The following is a 22,665-nucleotide window of genomic DNA, read 5'->3' on the forward strand; positions in this document are numbered from 1 at the left end:
AAAGTTGTGATTGGTCTGAGAGCAGCAGTTCAGTGCTAGGCCAGGGAAGGGGAGCCTAGGCATGTTCTCTGCCCAAGGATGTAATGCAGCCAGGGTGGAGAACATGCAAAATGTGTATGAATGTTTGGCGGGCCTGAAAGGACCGGTCAAACATTCATGCACACTTACGTAGTGTCCACCACTTCCCCCGCTCTGAGAGCAGAGCAGATCCACCCGCCAAGACGCCACAGCAGGAACAAATAAAATAATAATAAAGTTGAAGTATCATTTTATTTTTCCTTTGTTTTCACTGCGAAAAGCAGTTGGGCGACACTACTCCACCTTAGTGGAGAAGCCACCACTGCTTCAATCCATACTGTGGTTTATTAAATCCTTATGCGATAAGGGCCCTTGCCACACGGCGATTTAACAGCAGCCCGTTCTACTTGCGGACACCTTGTACGGAGCTGTCCATGCATTTTCCTTTGGCCGGGGTCCTTCATGAGTCCCCCGGGGCATTCCAATGTCTTGGGTCACAGTCTGCTACTCCTGTGTTTTGGTTAGCGCATTAGCAACTCAGTGAGAAACCGTCTCTCTTCGACACAGCTATATTCGTCCTCATCACACTGATGAAGAGTTCGGCCCCACCCAAGCCAGGCCCCATCACTTCGCCACTGGAAAATCACTCTGCTCAGCCTCTGCGCAGGCCCTCCTCTAGCTTCCCACTCACCTTGTTACAAGCCTTCAAGAAGGTGGTCACCAGAGAAATTGACTCACTAAATAAGAGGGAGGATTTAGCATTTCTATAACACCTCTGACTTGGAAAGAAAAGCAATGACTGACCTTGCAAATGAGACTAAAATAATAATAAAGCGGATAAAGGGGGTACTGTAGTAATACTCTCAAAGGAGATGTACAGACAGGAATGCCTGAAACTCTTAAGTGGCTGCAGAAACTACAAACAACTAACAAAATATTCTACAAGGGATATTGTAGAAGACATAACATATATGGTAAAACAACCAGAGGAAGAGGAATGGATTACTGAACAAGAGACGCCCAGCAGATCAGCTCCTTTGCCGCATTTCTAGATTGGGACTGGGCCAGGGAAGGACTCTATCTCCCAGAATCCCCACGGTCGACAGCTCTGCGCCCGGAGGACCGCGGTCCCGTGCCAAGCTCAGGCAAAGGGTAGGTCCATCCAGCGTCTGTCGGCAAGAGAAGGAGGCGGGCGGGTCACCCTCCTTGATCTTGAAAAACTAAGATTCCTGTATAGATCTGCCAAACCTATTTCTCTAAATCCGGGTGGGCAGAAGGGGAAGATTACAACAACAATCCATCAGTGCGTTGGGAGCTGTTTATTGTGCCGTTTAAAGCCTGGAGGAGGACCGGACTGAGTACTCCAGTAACAGTGAAACTGGGGCACCCAGAAGTAAGGTACTTTTATTAGTTTTATTTCAACTTTTTGGTTGTGAATTTCCATTGACTCATCATGTTTTGGAACCAAGTGTGGGAGGTTTCTATTGTGGGATTATAATTTACAGCCCCATGGTTGCAACTCATGAAAAGAGAAGCTAAGAGACGTTGAAGTAGTTTAAAAGACTTTAATTGTGCATACAACATTTCGACTCGCCTGTGGGGGGGGGGGATTCATCACGGTTACTATTGGTTATTTACTGGACATATATTTGATCAGGAGGGGTAGCAATACCTACGATAGTATATTGTAGGTGGGGTGGCGTGGGGCAACAGTTTGGTAATCACTCTTGAAATAGCAGTGTAGCACCCCCTTGCCTTACTATTTCGATAAACTCTGGTACTTTCATTTTGGATTACTATTTGAATAACCTTACCCTTGCTGGAAATTTCCCAAGTATGGACAAAAGGAAGCATCCAGCAACTGTGGGTAAAACTCACTTCCCAGATAAGTCCCAATTATCATGACATTACGGGAGTCATGAGGGCTATCGACAAGAAGGACGAGTTACTTACCTTCAGTAATGATGTATCTGGTAGAGACATAGTCTAGCTGCAGATTCCTTAACTCTTAAGAATATCCCCAGTCGTCAGACTGGATCCAAAAAACTTGCCGCAGCAGCACCACTGAGCGCCGGGAGGCGGCTCCGGCCTGACGTCATCCACGGATATGACGTCATCGTGGCCATATATGCCCCTCCTGGCGCACTGACATCAGTTTTTGTCGGAGAAACTTTTCCGCGTCAGTACGTGAAGCCACCACCAAAAAACTGTGCGAATATGGGAACAGTGTACAAAAATGGTGAAAAATGTGAAAGAAATTGACAGGTGAGACAGAACGGCGCTCTGAAAAGCAATCCCGCAAGAGCGAAGGCTAAGTCAACTTTAAGGGAGACAAGGATGTGGAAAAACAGCCTGGCAGAGGACAGAAAGTCTGCATCCAGAAAGTAAAACCGTGAAGGAGAACAAGTCTGGAACACAAGATTTAAGGATAGCTCACCACAAGATGTCACCAGAAAGAGACATCGCAAACCCAATAAAAGACCCTTAAATGTACAGAGCCAATAGAGCTGAAGCAAAAGGCAGCATGGGTGGCAAAAAAACACAAGGCGATGGAGAAGGGGGAGAGCGGGACGGTGGGAAAAACGTGAATAGATGTCACACCATACAATACAGGCCAATGACTGGAAAGAACACATGATCTATTAACATACCACCTAATCTTGAGAATGGGTGTAATGGAACAGAGAAACAGAACGAGGTAGTCTGTGTTAGAGATAAGAGAGATTGTCACCCCGCAAAAGGGCAAGCCACCCTAAGGGAGGCGAGTACAGAAAGCCCCAACCTGAAAAGGTCCTCATATAACCGGGAGGACGGACGGGCGTTAAGGAATCTGCAGCCAGACTATGTCTCTACAAGATACACAGTTACCGAAGGTAAGTAACTCTTCCATCTGATAGAGATATCTAGCTGCAGATTCCTTAACTTAGAATAGCTACCAAAGCCATACCCATGGAGGAGGCGGGTATGCGATGGAACCCCCACCAAGTTTCTGAGAGAACTTAGTCGTCCAGAAGGTGACTAAAACAGCACTGACAACCAGGGGACGAACCATAGCAAGGACAGTAATGTTAGAACAGTTAACCAATAGACCATGAAGCTCTAAAGAGAGCGGAAAACAATGGGAGGCAAAGGCACCAGAAGCTGTCAAGAACAGCGCAAAAAGACCCCTTTGTGTATACGGGGTTTGCAAAAGAAAAAACACAGAGCCAGAATGCCTGTGGCAAAGTGAGAGTCCACAACATGGTAAAAAGGAGATGAACCATGGAAAAAAGCACTTTGAAAACTGCACCTGCAATGCAGGTGGAGCAGCAGTGGCAACAGGCTGACCCTCACCCAGCAAACGTCAGCATGTAGAAGAATCCATTCTCTAGACATGCTGGATTAAAAGGTATGCTACTTACCAGTATGCATCTGTTCTTGGCATGTAGAGCTGCAGATTATCACACTGAGCAATAGATCGTCACCTGGTGTTGGGCTCGGATGATTGCATGTTGTTGCCGTCTTGGAAGAAGTCTTTGTAGCCACGAGATGGGGGACTCCTCCCTTGGACGATAGTGCGCATGGGCATCGACTCCATCCTTAGATTGTTTTTCGCCATGATGGGGAATGATGGAGTTAGTAGAAATAGAAACAAGCATTTGCAATGCAATAGGTCTCGCATTAGGAAAGTTTGAGCTATTGGTATTGTAAATGACACATTTTGTATTTATGTGTTGGTTTTGAAAATAGTGAAATTAATAGCTTTGTCATTTACAATGCCAATAGTTTTAACGTTCGCAAATGTGACACCTGTAGCATTTGTAATGCAATATGTGTTGTATTTACGTGACTTAGATGTATTGATATTACAAATAACAATGGCTTTTAATTTTTTTTAATAATTAATACTTAAAGTTATTGTAATTTATAATGGCAATAGCTTAAACTTTTGTAAATAACTTGTGTGAAGATTATGTTCAGTGTATTTTATTGTGACGAAAATCCAAGAACAGAAGGGAAATATTAACATCTTTTTGTGACATTTGTAATAAAGCTTGAAACGTTGAGAGAACATATTTGAACCATTTGTTGTTGAAGGGTTGCACAGATTGATGCTGTGGTGGTGCTGAGTGATGTTGTGGTGGCGACAAGTGATGCTGTGGCATTCAGTGATGCGGTGGTAGCGCATAGTGATGTTGTGGTGCCCCTGAGTGATGCTGTGGTGCTCCTGAGTGATGCTGTTGTTGTGCGATAGATAGCTAGAGGGAGGGGGAAAGATAGATAGAGTGAGGGCGATAGATAGAGTGAGGGCGATAGATAGAGTGAGGGCGATAGATAGAGGGAGGGCGATAGATAGATAGAGTGAGGGCGATAGATGTGTGTGGTTGTGTGTGTGTGTGTGGTTGTATGTGTGTTGTATGTGTGTGTGCGTGGTTGTATGTATGTGTGTGTGCGGTTACAGAAGGATGTATGTGGAAGAGAGCAGCAGATCAGCATATTATAAGAGAACAGGGAGTTAAAGAAGGAGGTGGGTGGAAGAGAACAGCAGATCAGCACAGGAGCAGAGAACAGGGAGTTAAAGAAGGAGACGGGGTGGAAGAGAGCAGCAGATCGGCACAGGAGAAGAGAACAGGGAGTTAAAGAAGGAGACAGGTGGAAGAGAACAGCAGATCGGCACAGGAGAAGAGAAGAGAACAGGGAGTTAGAGAATGAGAGTGTGTAAGAGAGAGTGTGTAAGAGAGAGAGTGTGTAAGAGAGTGAGTGTGTAAGAGAGTGTGTGTGTAAGACAGAGAGGTCTTCATCCCCAGACAACTAGCACTGCCTGGTAGACAAGACATACAAAAGCTGGATGAGTGTTCATGAATATAGCCGAGGAGACCTCATTATTTGTGGTGAACAGACGCCTGATATTAGGACAGGAGTGTGGAATCCACTGAGTAGAACATGAAAACATACTGAAAAAATTATCTTTTCAAAAACGGAAATTATAAAACGGTTTAACAAAATATGTTTCTTAATTAACTACCTTTCTACAAAATGATCAACGTCCACCTAATCTTAGTATTAACAGAGTTGGGTTTGACTGGTTTAACAAATTAAGTACACGTATCCATTTTCTTGATGACTATGTATGTACTTGAAAGCTGCTACTTTGATGGACACTCTGGAAAATAGATTTTTTGTCATTTTGTTTTCACACTGAACCCTTACTTCAATAGGAGGCTAACACGGCAATAGGCGTACAGGATATGGACTGAACACAAATAGAACTCTGGCTGAGTAGCCAGCAGTGCACAGCAGGCATGGAAATGAGTTTAGAGAACCTTATCTGTTGTCAATATTCAAGTATGCAAAACCTCAAAAACAAGCCATGAGCAGCTGTTGGCTAGGCAAACCAGACCACACTGTACATCACACAACCATGTAAGGGTAATGAAACAAACAATGTTGCCAGTGGTTTATACATGCTCATAGATAAAGATTAAAAAAATTAAAATAAAAAAAACTATAACGTGGCCGCCAGCACCTCACATGTGCACTTCTTCAAAATGGTGGGTGGGGTGTGGGGTGTGGGGTGTGGGGTGTGGGGTGTGGGGTGTGGGGTGTGTGTGTGTGTGTGTGTGTGTGTGTGTGTGTGTGTGTGTGTGTGTGTGTGTGTGTGTGTGTGTGTGTGTGTGTGTGTGTGTGTGTGTGTGTGTGTGTGTGTGTGTGTGTGTGTGTGTGTGTGTGTGTGTGTGTGTGTGTGTGTGTGTGTGTGTGTGTGTGTGTGTGTGTGTGTGTGTGTGTGTGTGTGTGTGTGTGTGTGTGTGTGTGTGTGTGTGTGTGTGTGTGTGTGTGTGTGTGTGTGTGTGTGTGTGTGTGTGTGTGTGTGTGTGTGTGTGTGTGTGTGTGTGTGTGTGTGTGTGTGTGTGTGTGTGTGTGTGTGTGTGTGTAAGAGGCAACGTGCGAAAGAGCAGCGTGGAGCAGGCGAGGAGAAGCACGCACACTGGCAAGAAAGATGAGGTGGTATACACAAAAGCAACATGGAAAGGTGTTGAGAGAAGCACACGACCAAGAGCAACACAGTGCACAAGGAGAGAAGTACAATAATGGAGGCCATCGGTCGCGCGGACACACTATGAGGAACCGGAGTCACACGGGTAGGCACTGTGGGGCCGCATGGACATGAGGAGCCGGGTGTAAGGAGCTGGGGGGGCGCACGGATAGCGTGAGGCGCACGAGACATATTAAAAGACAGTGTGAGGCGCTGAGGACATATGGCACTGTGAGGAGCTGGGGAGACACGCCTAGACGCTAAGTGAGTGTCTGAGGAGATAAGGACACCTAGCAGGGGCGGGGGAGCGGAAGGGATTCCTTTGAAGTGTGATGCCGAGGCTCGGGGAGCAAATGGCAAGCGCACGCACGGAGCACATTCACTGTGCCTAATCCGCCTGCCAAAGCCCGCTTGGTAAACTTTCCTGTTGCACCTCTATATGTCTCGACAGCTGCAATGCGCAAGCGCATTGGCAGGTCGAGACCTAAAAAGGGATGTCAATGTGTATATATCTAATTAAGATAGAACTGGAATAGATACAGATACAGGTCCCGGGGAGGCGGGTGGGCGTGTGAGAATCTGCAGCTCTACATGCCAAGAACAGATGCATACTTTTAAGTAGCATTTACCGTTCGAGGCATATGAGCTGCAGATCTGACACTGAGCATTGACTATACAGCAGTGTTTCCCCTAGCGGTGGTCGCCTGTATCTGTTGTAGTACTTTGAAAGAGAGTTTTGAGGACAGCTTGGCCTACTGCAGCTTGCTGCTTTGCTTGCACATCAACACAATAATGTTTAGTGAAGGTATGTATTGTAGACCGTGTTGCTGCTTTACATAGGTCTTCTAGAGGAATGTTCCCTAAGAAGACCATAGAGGCTCCTAGTTTGCATGTGGAGTGTGCTCTAGAAGGAATTGTTAATGTATGTTTTGCTTTTTGATAGCATATTTGTATGCATTTTACAATCCACCTAGCAATTCCAGCTTTAGAGATGGGGTTGCCTTTATGTGGTGGTGAGAAAGCTACAAACAATTGTTTTGTTTTTTGAAATGTTTTAGTCCTATCAATGTTATATAGAAGGGCTCTTTTTACATCTAGGATGTGTGGAGCTCTTTCTGCTACAGAGTCTGGGTTTTGAAAAAACACTGGCAACTCTAATGATTGGTTTAGATGAAAAGGAGTAATGACTTTAGGAAGGAATTTGGGATTTGTTCTTAGAACCACGTTGTTACGGTGTAGTTGTAAAAATGGTTCTTGTATAGTGAAAGCTTGAATTTCACTTACCCTCCTGAGAGAGGTAATAGCAATAAGGAAAGCTGTTTTCCATGTGAGGAATTGCAGTTTGCATTTGTGTAAAGGTTCAATAGGGGGTCCCATGAGCCTAGTAAGAACAATGTTTAGGTTCCACACTGGAGAGGGTGGTAACCTATGAGGAATGATTCTTTTCAATCCTTCCATAAATGCTTTAATCGCAGGTACCCTAAAAAATGACAGATGTTGTCTATTTTGTAGGTATGCAGCAATGGTTGCAAGATGAAGCCTTATAGATGAATATGCTAGACTACATCTTTGTAAGTGTAGAGGGTAGAAAATAATATTTTGGATAGAAGCATCCAGTGGATCAGTTTGATTATTATTGCAGTAAATAGCAAATCTTTTCCATTTTGCTGCATAGCAGGCTCTAGTAGTAGGTCTTCTGGCCTCCTTAATGATATTCATACAGTCCGGTGGTAGGTTAAGGTAACCAAACTCTAAGACTTCAGGAGCCAGATCGCTAGATTCGGATCTGGATGTCTGATGTCTCCATGGTTCTGTGTTAGCATGGATGGTGTTAGACACAGTTTTTGGTGTGGAACTATTGAGAGTGCTAGCAGAGTTGTGAACCACGGTTGTCTTGCCCATGTGGGAGCTACTAGAATTATCTTGAGAGGCTGTTGTCTTAGCTAGCGTAACACTAGTGGGAGTGGCGGAAAAGCGTACGCAAATATGCCTGACCAGTCATCCATATCACATTGCCCTTGGACAACGGGTGAGGAAACCTGGCGGCAAAGGTTGGGTATTTTGTGTTTTCATGTGTGTCGAACAGATCTATATCTGGATGACCCCACTTGTGAAAAAATGGTAGAAGAACTTCCTGATGTAGTTCCCATTCGTGAATCTGTTGTGTCTGCCGACTTAACAAATCTGCTATCTGATTGTGAACACCTGGAAGTTGTTCTGCTAGCAGATATATCTTTTGTGGAATGGCTAATCTACAAATGATCTGTGTGAGCTGGGACAGTTGCAGAGAGTGTGTCCCCCCCCCTGTTTTTGAATATAGTACATGCTGTTTTGTTGTCCGTCCGGATTAAGACAGTCTTGTTTTATACATGTACTTGAGGACTTGAGTGCTAGGAATATTGCTAGCAGCTCTAGGTGATTGATGTTGAGCATTTTTTGTTGAGTGGTCCAATTCCCTTGAGTTGTAGGGTGTAGGAGAAATTTCCCGAGTATGGACAAGAGGAAGTATCCAACAAATGTGGGTAAAACTCTCTTCACAGATAAGTCCCAATTATCATGACTAAAGTACATTACGGGAGTCATGGGGGCTATCGACAAGAAGGGCGAGTTACTTACCTTCAGTAATGATGTTTCTGGTAGAGACATAGTCTAGCCGCAGATTCCTTAACTCAGAATATCCCCAGGCGTTAGGGATGCATCTGTTGTAAGTACTATTTGTGGAACAGGCTCGAGGAACTGCCGCCCTCTGGACAAGTTTTTGGTGTTCCACCACTGCAGAGAGCGATGTGTGTGGCTGTCTACCATCACCAGGTCTGTAAGTTGTCCTTGAGCCTGGTTCCACTGATGTGCTAGACATTCCTGCAATGGGCGCATTTCCAGTCGTGCATATGTAACAATAAAAATGCATGATGCCATCATGCCTATTAGTTGCATGAACACTCTGGCTGGGAGAGAGTGTTGTGTTTGAAACTTTGTGACCAAGGCTTGGATGCTCTGTATCCTGGCTGGACTGGGATAAGCTAGAGCTGTTGTGTGTTTATTGTAGCCCCTAGGAATTGATGTACATGAGAGGGCTGAAGATGTGACTTGGTGTAGTTGATTGTGAATCCCAAGTTGTGCGATGTTTGAATCGTTTGTAATGTGTGTTGGGCACACTGATTGAACGACTTGGCTTTTATAAGCCAATCGTCTAGCTATGGGAAGACATGGATGTGTTGTCTTCTGAGGTGTGCTGCTATTACTGCTAGGCACTTTGTAAACACTCTTGGTGCAGTTGTGACTCTGAATAGAAGGACTTTGAGCTGATAGTGTTGTCCTTCTAGCACAAACCTTTGATACTCCCTGTGAGAAGGATGTATGGGAATGTGGAAGTAGGCGTCCTTGAAATATAGTGTAGAAAGGAAATTACAAGTGCTCCCATGGTTGCAACAAGGTGAAGTAATCATATGAAAATGATCTGAGTATATATATAGATTGAGGGGCCTGAGGTTGAGAATTGGTCTTAGTGTCCCGTCTTTCTTGGGTATTAGGAAATACAGCGAGTAAACCCCTGTTCCTTGATGTTGTAATGGAGCTATTTCTATTGCTTTTTTTAGAAGCAATGAGAGAACCTCTTGTTTGAGCAGCGTTAGAAGTTCTGTAGACATTGGACACTGTCTGGGTGGTATATGTGGAGGGGTAGCTGTAAGTTCTAGGCAGTAGCCATACTGGATAATTTGTCTTACCCACTTGTCTGTTGTGATGGAATTCCAGACAGGTAGGAACTGTGTTAGTCTGCCCCCTACAGGAGTGGAATGCTGTTGGGGAAGAAAAAGGAAGTCACTGTTTTGTGTTAGGGGAGGTTCGATTATTGTTATTTCCTTGACCTCTTCCCTTGTTGCTGTTGCCCATATAGCCTCCTCTAAAATATCCTCTATTGGAGGATGTTTGTGTGTTGGTTTTAAAGGAAGCTGAATTATCTGCTCCAGCTTGTTTGGAGCCTCCTCTGTAAAAGGAGCGATGAAAGGAGCCTCTTGCTTGGGTGGACTGCAGAACTCCCATAGATTTGGCTGTATCAGTGTCTTTCTTCATTTTCTCAAGTGCTGTGTCTACCTCTGGACTAAACAATTGTTGTTGGTTGAATGGCAGATTTAAGATAGATGTTTGCACTTCGTGCTCAAATCCTGAAATGAGTAGCCATGCATGTCGTCTAAGTAGGACACTCGTGTTTATTGCTCTAGATGCTGTGTCTGCTACATCTAGTGCGCACTTGATGGAGGCATTTGAGATTAGCTTCCCTTCCTGAATAAGGTCATTGCCTGTGCTTTATATTGGTCAGGTAGATGTTGTAAAAGTGTTTCTAACTGATCATAGTGAGCCATGTCGTATCTTGCTAGGAGGGCTTGTGGGTTAGCTATGCACCATGTATTACTTGCTTGGGCAGCTATTCTCTTGCCTGAAGAGTCTATTATCTTTGACTCCTTATCAGGAGGTGGTGCTTATCCTGATGTCTGTGAGTTTGCTCATTTTCTAGCATTTGAAACGACTAGGGAGTCTTAGGGTAGCTGTCCCTTAATGTAGGCAGGATCCCCAGGAGCAGGCCTGTACTTCTTCTCTATTCTTGGATTTATGATCCTAGCTCGTACAGGATCTTTAAACACTTCTGGGGCATGCTTGATGACCCCTTTAATCATAGGTAGTATTTGAACTGACTTTTGGGAATGTTGAAGTGTCTAGCAAAAAATCTTCTTCTGCCTCATCTGAGTGCATTGTGACATTATGATAGATGGCAGCCCTATTGAGTAAATGTCAAAAACCTATATTGTCTTCTGGAGGAGATGGTTTGGACAGGTATGGATGTGGATCTGGGATATCTGGTACATCCTGTGGATTTGGGTACTCCCAGTCTGGTGTATCACTTGGGTAGAGAAAAGACTCATCTGGGTCTCCCCCCTCCCCTATGGTATACTCATCATCATTCTGAGGTGGTGTATGTGGAGGTGAAGAATGAGGAGGAGAATGAGGAGGAGAATTTTGTGGTGAAAGGTTTGAAGGAAGAGGAGGTGAAGGATAGGGTACAGGAGAAGAAGGGTTCATAGGTGATGTGGCAGAATCCTTCTTCTTGACAGGCACTGGAGGTGTAGGTGCTGTATCTAATTTCCTCTGCCTGTGTGTTATAGTAGAGACATGTTCCGTTTGTGGATCAATGTAGATCCTTTTTTGCAAAGAATCAGGCTGAAAAAGCTCCTCTTCTTGAGGAACCGCTTTCGGCGCTGATTTTTTCGGTTCCTGGCATGGTTGTAGCTTGTCTTTAGCCTTTGGAGCTGGTATAGAGTCCTTTGGCGTAGTTTTCGGCACCGAAGATCTGGTCTTTGGAGTCGAGGCCTGTTTCATGGGCTTTGAAGCATTGGAAGCAGGATTTGTGGGTTTCGGCACCGAAGATTTCGGGCTGGAAGCTGTTTTGGTCGGCTTGGAAGCGCCGAAAACAGGCTTTATTATTTTCAGAGCCGTCATGTCTTTAGGAGTCGACGGTTTCAGAGTGTGTTTCGGAACCGGGACTTCTTTCGGTTTCGGTGCTGACGGAGCTGGTGGTATCGGCACGTGCGGTTTGCTCGGTCCCAAGCTACCGGAAGGCTTTAATATTTTCTTCGGAGCCGGGCTCGATGGCGGGGCTTTCGAAGCAGTGTTTCGGTCGCGACTGGGCCCCGAAGGTGGAGTTTTGACCTTTGCCTTCGATTTAGGTGTAGGTGCTGGGGTGGGGCAGTAGTACTCAAGCGTTGACCCGAAGGTATGGAGTCATCTGAGTCGTCTGCCTCATATACGATTTGAAGATCATCAGAATCTTCCTCTGGGACGCATAGACCTTCGTCGAAGATATCCACCGGTTCCGGAGCCGATCTCGGCATATCGTGTCGACGGGCCCTCCGATCTTGTAAGGTCTTCTTGGATCGAAAGGATGCACAAGCTGTACAGCTCGACTCGTCATGTTCTGGAGATAAGCACAGATTACACACCTCGTGATGGTCGCTTTGTGGAAATTTTGCTCCACACTCGGGCATCTCTTGAACGGCGTCCTTTCCATGAGCTGTAGGCCTCACGGAGTGGAGAGGCCCAGCGGCCGGCATCGACGACCGTAATCGATTGGATGATGTCGAGTCGATAGTTATTGATATAGAAGTTGTTTGGTAACGTTTTTATGCGTCAAATTACTGGAAAAGTAGATTTTGAACCGGAGCGGAAAAATTATATCTGAATCCTGTGGCGGAAAAAAATAATCTAAGGATGGAGTAAATGCCCATGCGCACTATCGTCCAAGGGAGGTGTCACCCATCTCGTAACTACAAAGACTTCTTCCAAGACGACAACAACATGCAATCATCCGAGCCCAACACCAGGTGGCGATCTAATGCTCAGTGTGAGATCTGCAGCTCATATGCCTCGAACAGGGAAAATACGAATTCGCAAGAAGTGGAGCTGAACCGAGGGTTTGAGAGATCCACCGAATTCAGCGCGCTGACTGCAGCAAAGCCTTCAAGAGATGGGAACTGGTATGACAGAGACATCACACACCAGCCCAATATGTACACCAACGAAAATGAACCCTGTTGAAACCTGTACAAGCAAGACATAAGAGGCAGTATTGGCAGACTGTCAAACTACGGCCAGAAGGCGTTAGTAGTACGAAGGTACAAGAGACACCAGGACTTAAACGGCCTGTCACAACTTGTAAAAGAGTCGATGACCAGTAGTCAAGCGCCAAAAAACAAGAGCGAAGACCGGAAGGCACTCAAGCATACCAGAAAGTACCTATGCATACTGTGTGGACACTGGAACCACATGAAATAAGCACATACCTTATGTAGACCAGTATGAACAGTTCAGGTGTGCACAACAGCAAGAAAGCCACTGCCCAAAAAGGGCACCAATAAAGCCGGGCACCACATAAGAGATGGAGGCACAAGCAGACTGGGCCAGAGACCACGGACACCGCATGAAGGAACAGCCTGCAAGGATCTGCTGGGCAAGATTCACTGCAGCCCGGACAAGAGACAGGAGACCGCCGAATCCGCGTGGCAGTCAAAAAGGTCCACTCCATTGAACAACAGATCTCTGAGGGCATCCCGAATATGATCTGAGAAGCGACTGTCGCGCAGTCAAGCATGGCGGCGTAAAGCCACAGCGTGAGCAAGAACCCGTCCCATAGAGTCAGTCGCATCAAGGGAAGACCTAAGGGAGAATTGTACCATTCCCCTGCCATGCAGCAGGAGACAAAGCAATTCTGCTCGAGGTCCTTCTGGAACAGAAGAAAGAAGGTTCTCAACTGAGTCCCAAAGAGCTGAGGATGCACATGCAAAAACACAGGCTATATTTAACACCCGGATGCCTGTGCTGGCAGAGGCGAAAAGCCGTCGACCACAATCGTCCAGCCACCTAGACGCCCTGGTGGGAGGTAACAATGGCAACGTGGGTGAAGACTGTAAATTAAAAGCTGCCTGAACAACTAGGGACTGAGGCGTTGGGTGAAAAGACAGGCAAAGAGGATCACCCAGAGCAGGGCAATGCCTACGAGCAATAGCCCGATCAACAGGCTCTCCAGAAGAGGGTCTTGACAAAGTGCCACGCAGGATGCCAAATAAAGAGTGTAGGAGAGTAGGGTCTGCTTTCCTATGGTCACCCCACTTTTTGATTTTTTCTTCACTGGTTTTCGACTTAGATATGGCTGTGGGCCTGCTAATCAGGCCTGCTGTTCTCTCTCTAAATTCACAGCATGTACTTTAGGTACATAACCAATTGGGATTTGAGTCACTCTTGTGAGTCCCTGTACAGTGTACTATAGGTACCCAGGGCATAGGTGCACCCAAGGCCTACCAGGGGCTGCAACATATCTTTTGCCACCCCTGGCTGGCCATCCAAACTGATACAACTGGCTGATCACTCAGCTGGGGCAAAGTCATGTAATCACCCCTTGCTTAGATATAGTATACCTATATCTAACCGTATATCTAGACACATATACACCTATAAGTCACTCCTATGGCAGGCTTTAACAATCCTGGAGGCAGAGTGCCTGGTTTTATGTGAGATGGTGCTCTAGCATGAGCTGAGCCTGTCTGCAGCTTTCAGAACCATGTCCTTATAGTTGTTCTGTGATATACCAAAACAAAAGAGGAAGTGAAGAGGTATTGACAGAATCACCCTCCGATCAGATATGCACAAACAAAGAGATTCTATCAATGTGTAGTTGCTAGAAATTTTTATATTTTGGTTTTGTGAATAGTGAAATAATTGACTCGCTCTTAAGGTGGTAAAGATGAGAGCACAATGTGCTTGTTAAAATACCCCTCACACACTAAAAAAATCCAATAGTGTCATGCTTCATCATTGGGGTCTTCCCGTCCCTCTACGGGGCGGGGCGTGCTACGACCTGACGAACTACGCGGGAGCACTGATAATGTGACAAGGCTATGTGATAGTGCAAGGTGAGTGGTGTCAGTGAGTGGTGTCCTGATGAGTAAGCAGTAGGGGACTGCTTACGAAACATGTAGACCAGGTAGTAGCTATTTGCTCTACCCCAAAACCCCCTTCTTAACGTCCCCAGCTAGGGAAGTGAATAAATTGTTTTTTTCCACTAGCCAGAGGATTTTTAGCTTTTTTATTCCCACACATTATTAGGTCCCTACACTTCACTGACACCACTCACCTTGCACTATCACATAGCCTTGTCACATTATCAGTGCTCCCGCGTAGTTCGTCAGGTCGTAGCACGCCCCGCCCCGTAGAGGGACGGGAAGACCCCAATGATGAAGCATGACACTATTGGATTTTTTTAGTGTGTGAGGGGTATTTTAACAAGCACATTGTGCTCTCATCTTTACCACCTTAAGAGAGAGTCAATTATTTCACTATTCACAAAACCAAAATATAAAAATTTCTAGCAACTACACATTGATAGAATCTCTTTGTTTGTGCATATCTGATCGGAGGGTGATTCTGTCAATACCTCTTCACTTCCTCTTTTGTTTTGGAATTACTGGCAGCGTGCAGCTGCGGAAGTCAACAAGGATTCATTTCTCCACACCACTTTGTGATTCTGCACTCCGTGGTATCTAACACAGGGAGGATAGAGGGTTTCCCGTTTTTCTGGCATAGAAATGGCCGACCTAGGCCTCGCATTTACCGAGGATGAGATCTCTAACCTAATGGCCACTTTAGGGACTTTTGAAGGATTGAATTCCGGGTGCCCCACCACAAAAAATAGTGACTGGGATGAACTGGAAGAACTGAGGAGAACCCAAATCAAAACTGCCATCCATGGGCTACTTATGTCTGAGTACCTGAAGGTTAACACTGCTCCAGCGGGTCTTGTGGTTCGGAATGAACCATTTATATTTCTGGAGGATAAGATTTTCAAAATTGACTGGTCTAAAATTTCGTGGAGATGCACACGAGATTGGATCGTCTTGATCATTAAGACGGCAAGTAGACTAGCAAGTGATTTGAAAGCAGAGATACAAGCTATTGAAATACGTCTCAAAAGCTACGAATCCCCAGCTAATCTAAAGAAATATCTTGATGAGTTAAATAAAACACTGAATGATTTTGAAATAACCCTCAAACAAAGCAAATATGAGAAACTCAAAAAAGACACCAGTAGGTGGAGTAAAGAGAGGATCTACCCCTACATTAAAGACAATTATAAACCATCGAGTGATAATGTTTCGAATGATGATTCATCAGAAGCAGGATCAAGCAGCTCCAATTCAAGTGGCAATAAAAGCCCAAGGTACCAGGGCACACGAAGAAATTTCCGACGACCCAACCATCGTGGCATGCGGGGATGGAACAGCTACCCCCAGCAAATGATGTACCCTCCGCAACAATATGGCCCACCGCCTTTTCAACATCCTAACGCCCCTTTCCCGCCATGGGGATACCAACAAGATTATGGGTATTTTGAAAATTCGGCTCCTTTTTTAGGGGCACGCCGAGGACAGAACAAGGGGAGGAACCGGAGAGGGAACTCCGTACACTGGGAAACCGAAGAAGAAGGAACCCCGAGAGTGGCAACCAGGAGTATGACAGGGGCATCGAAGAACCAGAAATGAGTCTAGTTGTAAACCTAACAGGTACAGAGCTATCTGTTTCACAGAAAAGTGTACTAGAAAAAGGCCTAGGATATGTCCCGACTGCCAACATGGACAAGTTCCACCTGTGTAAAGAAATCCAGGAATTCATAAGGAGAATCAAACTGCAGGTCTTCTTCAAAGATAAACAGGACAACTATGATCAAGGTGACACAGGGCTGAAGCCACGATCCACCTTCACCCCCATGAACAATACACTCCCCATCGAACTTCTGACCTTCGAGAAGGCGGTTATGAAGGATCTCGAAGCCCTCGACCCAATGCAGAAAAGAGTCTTTCAAAATGTTTCTAATGACGAACGACAAGCACTTCGTGAATTAAGCAACAAAAAAGAAGTGGTCATAAAACCAGCGGACAAGGGGGGGGCAACTGTGTTGTTGAACAGAGAACAATATGACAGAGAGTGCGCAAGGTTACTCCAAGACAAAAGAAATTATGAGATCCTACCGACAAACCCCACGGAGAAAATAGCTATCAAAATCAAAACGATGGTTGAAGAGGCACTGTCCCATAATTGGATCACTAACAAAGAAGGGGAGTTTTTATGTCAAAAGAACCCTAGAACCCCCTACCTATACATCTTACCAAAGATTCATAAGGACCTGGAAAACCCCCCGGGTAGACCCATCGTATCGGGGATTGGGTCGGTCCTTGAACCAGTCTCTAGATTTGCGGACGCATTTCTAAGACCCATGGTACAAAGAACATCGACATACCTTAGAGATACAAAGGATGTGCTGAATTTACTCAAGGAAGTGTCATTTGATCCCAACACACAGCTGTTAATCAGCTGTGATGTAGAAAGTTTGTACACCAGCTTGCCCCACAATGAAACGCTGGCAATTATCGAAGATGTTCTCTTCGCGGATGACTGGGAGTACCAAACCCCACGAAACGTAGTGATGGAGTGCTGTTCATTGGCACTAAAAGAGAACTTTTTTGAACACAACGGCACCCTCTATCTTCAAAAACATGGGACCAGCATGGGAAGCACATTTGCTCCTAGCATAGCTGGTCTCTATGTTCACCACCTCGAGGAATCAAAAATACTGAATATCATCAACCCTTTCCGAACAAAGATCCTGACCTGGAAGAGGTACATTGATGATATCCTCATCATCTGGGATGGAGATGATAAGACTGCTCAGCAGTTCCTCACGTGGTTAAACTATCAAGATGAGTTCCTCAAATTTACCAGTGTCACTACCAACACTAACCTGGTATTTCTTGACTTGAATATTTTTCCGAAACATGGCAGACTAATGACAACGACACACTTTAAGAGCACCTCAAAGAACTGCCTTTTGATGTACCAAAGCTTCCACCCGAGACATCTGAGGGACAATCTACCCTATGGACAGTTTTTGCGACTCCGTAGGAATTGTACTGAAATTGACAATTTCAAATTACAGTCCAACGATCTACGAAATAAGCTACAAAAGAGGAACTACCCTCAAAGGATCATCAATCAAGCATACAAAAGAGCCAGGAACAACTGCAGAGAGAGCCTGCTTGAAGATAAAGTAAAAAAAGTGGAAGTACAGAGACCAATATGTATCACTACATATAACACTAACTCTGACCAAGTTACCAAAATCATTAACAAGAATTGGAAAATTCTCAATAGTGGTGGTCTCGACATTCCGAAACCCATGTTCTCTAACAAAAGAGCTCAAAGTGTAAGAGACATACTGGTACATACCAGACCAAAGGAGGTTAAGACCCCAGGTAACTCAAGCTTTGTACAAGGACACTACCCATGTGGTGGATGCAAGGTATGCTGCCTTACCAAAAAAAGTAAAAAATTGACCTTCAAGAATGGAACTACATGGGAGCAGAGAAGCTTCAGCAACTGCAACAGTTCGAATGTCGTCTACATGATCACCTGCCCTTGCAATCTCGAGTACATTGGCATGACAAGCAGGGCTGTAAAGATAAGAATAGGCGAGCACAAAAGTACAATCAAGTGCAAAAAGTCAAGCACGAAACTAACCAACCACTTCCTTGAAAGTGGGCACAAACCTGAGGACATAGCCTGGACAGTGATCGAACAGATTGACAACGAGAAATACCTACTGGAAAAAGAACAAAGATGGGTTTTTCGTGTCCAGTCAAACAAGCATGGGTTGAACGATGAAATACCGTGGGGTCAGCTGTAGACCATCCTACTCCCCTTTGTTAAGCACCACCCCCATGGGCCACACACACAATCTTCTCTCACCCTTAAGAGCCCAATGATGGACATCATTGTCTGTGATTCACTTCACCATAGCCATTAAGATCACAAAGTGAAAATGATTTAAATTTGTAGTGGCACTCAGCACCTGGATAATAACCGCTACCGAGAGCCTTTATCCTGTAGACACTAAACAAGTTTCCATTGAACCTGTAATATAATCTGGACTAATGTCACCCAGAACCACCAGTAGTGACACCCCGGGACTTTAAGCAGCCGGCAGCATCGTTTTAATGGTCCCTGTGTGAGCCATCTCGAATTATCACAATAAGGGTCTGGCAATATAAACAAACAAGCAGGACCTTTGAGCTCATTTTTGTAAATAATAATAACATTTTTAATTTGGGCAGCGTAATCGCTAGTACTGGTGTTGACTGTCACCCTGTAGGAGATCTATTGCTGCCCGTGGAGTCGGGAGGAGCAACTACCTCAACCAAGGGAGGAGGAATCGACGTCTGTACCAATGTCGATCGATGTCGTGTCGGAGTCGCCTCAACATCGACAGGGGACTCGACCGGGACGCCTACCGATGTCTATCCCACTTTAAACTGCCTGGAGGAAGCACGACGTGTCGGGCCCGGCGTCGAACCTGGGGTAGTACCCGGCGTCGAACCGGCCGGCGCAGCGACGCCTCGGCCATCGGTATCCTGGAAGCCGTTCAGGGCTATGCGCTGACTGACTGGGTGGGCTGTGCTCTGGCTCGTTGGCATCGTGTCTGCTCCAGAATCAGAGTCGGCGCACACAGCCGGTGCCGGGGAAACGTCCGCAGGCGAGGACCCGGCATGAGTGCTGGCTACCTCTATGGGACCCGCAGGCGCACCAGGGAGAGGGAGTGACTCAAAGCAAGCCTAGAGTGCCTTATAATAAGCCTCCATTTGGGCACGCGTTGCTCCAAATCCCGAAAAGGGAGGGTACGGAGGATGGGGCTGCCGTGTGCCCTAACCTGGCACAGTGCGAGAGGAATGGGCGGCAGCGGCACGGACATCGGAGGAAGACCTCCATAGGCGACGCCTGTGCTTGGGCTTAGCTGTTTTCGTATGGCAGGAAGACAGTGACGGGAGGGAGCTGGACTGGACATCCGTACGGTCAGCAGTGCCATACAGCGTTCTCTTAGGGACTTGGGCTTCATCCGCTGACAGGCGTAGCACTCTTTGGAGTCGTGGTGCACACCGAGGCACCATATACAGATGAGGTGTGGATCAGTGCCAGACATCTGACGCTCTCAGGCTTCACAAGCTATAAAGCAGGAAGGCATTGCACAGTTCCCACGACACCGAGGGTGTCGAGAAGGCCTAAAAACCAGGCCAACGAACTGCTGGTTTTCCAGGATCTGCGTTCGGATGCGTAAAAGAGAAAACTGACGTCAGCGCGCCGGGAGGTGCATATATGGCTCGGCTGACATCATATCCGTGGACGACGTCAGGGCGGAGACGGGCAGCGCCGCCTCCCGGCGCGCAGAGGTGCTGCTGCGGAAAGTTTTCCGGATCCAGTCTGATGCCTGGGGATATCCTAAGTTAAGGAATCTGCGGCTAGACGTCTCTATCAGATAATATCAACTGTCGAAGATTCTTTATTAACAAACGGGGTCTGCGAAGCGGTCCCAGTAGTAACCATGTACTGGTCAACGGCTCTGACAACTCTGTGAGAACAAGTGCAGGCAAGGACCTTTGAAAGGAGAATGGTAGGGAAGGAGCTACCGGGGTAAACGGATGTATTCAACATCTACCTGAAAGTATTTCTCCTTCCAAATCTAATTCACCACCATCTAAAAGGGTTAGAAAACCACGAATCCATCCCGTAAGTACCCGCCCCAGGAGAGAGCCAATGCGGAATAAGAGTAAATACCCAAACACAGGGTCCGCTTCAAATAGAAATAACCCCGGTAAAGATCGTCTCGGACCCCAATAATATAATTATTAGAAAATTTGACTCTCTAGCAGAGGCCTTTAACCTCCTTGTTCAGCACGCGAAAAACATCTTGGGGTCAATACAAACCAGATTAATGAAAGTAGAAACAAGAACTAATTCATGTTCAGAACTCTTGAACATTTTTTCATCTGGACAAATGCTTAAGGTTTTACACAATTTGGACTGTCTGCCCATAACTGAGGCCCAAACTAGGAGTGTAACCAACAATACTGCACCAGTAGGATCAAACACATACTCTCTTAGCCATGTAGGCACTCAAAATGCTAGAGAGATGGGAGGGGAGAGTTTGTAATCAAGCACATCCTGTGCTGGGGCTAGCGAAAAAAGATACCCTGGATCTGCAGTAGCTAGCCCAGCTATTATCAACCAAGCCAGAGAGCCCACAGAACACATAACTGACCACCTGGATCACCCACCGGCTGCTATGTGGTTGTCCTGACTAATGTTCCTCCTTTGTCCACTACTAGTACAGAGAATTTAGATCTCATTAAGAAATAAGTCCTTAAACTGGCTGGGTGTTAGATAGGGTCTAACCGTCCACCTATTTAACGATTTCAAGATGGCTAGGAGAGTCAAATGGGTGGGGAAAGGAAAAAAACCCTGAGTGGTGATTGTCTAGTTCTGTCCTTTAAAACACTATGGTTGGTGGAGACAGCCCTGAATAGGACTGGGGCATCCAATGTCCCCATGAGTGATATTGTGATAGTGGAGAAGTGTGGCTCACTGGTTAGAGGAGGCAGACCTGGAAGCAGAGGTCAGCCCGGGACCAGGGTTCAATTCCCGGCTCGGCGGGGTCTTGAGTCCTAAAATGTCCATGGACTCGACAATTCTCGCTCCGGTGCCTAATCGATTCACGGGTTCACACTCTGCGACTCTGGGCAATAGCTTGCTTAATCTCCACAACGGCCCCTCGCGGCGGGATGCCTGGCTTTCACCTTGCGGATACCCTGCCGGGGTTATCTCACAGGGGAATACCAGGACGGGTTCCCTAAGCAAGCGCTTAGAAACCGCTTGGTGATTTGCGCTATATAAATTCCTGTACATTTACATTTACATTTACATATTTCCTCTTGCCCTCTGGGTTATTTTTAGCAACCTGTATTTCTGACTAATAACACTGGATCACAATTAATTCCTGACCCAATACTAACGAGATACCCAAACTATCTAGTGCCAACTTACAAGCAGTTCCATTGTTTGTCATCGCTGGGTGGGCTAGATTGAGTTAAGCTAGGGGCCTGCATAGATAGTGCGGAAAATGTTACGAGAAATCCCCTTACAGAATGTCTCGATGATGGTAATATCTCTCATACAATGCACAGGGAAATCTCGTTGACCCAAGAAAGAACCCCTCAACCAGTTAGTAGTAATATGACAGATAATAACATACACAATCTAACACAAGTTAGCTCTGAATTTCTCGGGTGCTTGTTCTGGAACGTGGCAGGCTTGCGGAGCAAAAGACTAATTTCAGAATGGCTAGACTTTTTAGTTGACTTCCAAATTATTTGTTTACAAGAAACATGGCTCACGGAGCCCACTCATATAAATGGGTATATAACATACTTCACTTCGGCCATTCCATCAAAGACACGGAAGGGTAAAGGGGGGATTATGTACCTATGTCTCCAACAGTTTACAATTTTTTTTTTTTAACAGACCTTTATTACACTTCGTGAATCATACACAGCCAAGCGCCTACAACCCTGAGGCCGGCAGCAAAGCAATACACATGTTATATTTATACGTTAACCCGTTATATCAAGTAATTCACGTACGACCCATGGCATTATAGCGCAAATTTGAGGTCTTAAATTTTTCACATTTTGTATGCTGTCAACTGTGAATTCCAAAAATACAAACTTCTTAACAAAAACAGATTTGAGACTCATACAGAACACCTAGTGCATCAGTAGTATGTAAGTGATATACGGTGTGTCCAGTTAAACTGGGCCAAATGTCACAAAATTTCCACCAATTAGTCCCCATCACTGGAACCGTCCTCTTCTCCTGTATTCAATGTTAGTAAGTAGTTCGTGAGATAGCCCCAGAAATCTTTGGGCCTAGATTTCGCAGGTAGACCCTCCTCATAGGTCTGTAGTTTATCTCTACAGCTGGTCATGTCTAGTAACCATCTGGACTTTTTGGGCACTTGCTTACTGTGCCAGCATTGTGCAATCTGCCTCTTGGCTAACAGCAGTGCTATCGCACAAAACTTACGTCGTGCAGCTCGGAGTTGCCCTATCAATCCCAGCAGACAAATGCGCATTGTACATTCTATCTCAACTTCCAACATGATAGATAGCACATTAATTACCTCCCTCCAGTAATCCTGTACCGCGGGA

At 45.7% G+C, this 22,665-nt stretch overlaps 2 protein-coding genes across 3 annotated transcripts in view; one reads left to right on the forward strand and one right to left on the reverse strand.

Moving 5' to 3' along the window:
- The window catches only part of LOC144782567 (uncharacterized), a 36,668-nt gene extending 24,049 nt beyond the window's left edge, over positions 1-12,619 (forward strand). Inside the window, exon 3 of the mRNA XM_078661948.1 lies at positions 12,457-12,619. Within this exon, the coding sequence (XP_078518074.1) occupies positions 12,457-12,619 (163 nt within the window). The remainder of the gene's footprint in view (positions 1-12,456) is intronic.
- The window catches only part of PACS1 (phosphofurin acidic cluster sorting protein 1), a 1,445,983-nt gene that overhangs the window by 238,201 nt on the left and 1,185,117 nt on the right, over positions 1-22,665 (reverse strand). The gene's annotated exons all lie outside the window — the stretch shown is intronic.

This window comes from Lissotriton helveticus, chromosome 9 (genome assembly GCF_964261635.1).
Source record: "Lissotriton helveticus chromosome 9, aLisHel1.1, whole genome shotgun sequence".
NCBI classification, from domain to species: domain Eukaryota; kingdom Metazoa; phylum Chordata; class Amphibia; order Caudata; family Salamandridae; genus Lissotriton; species Lissotriton helveticus.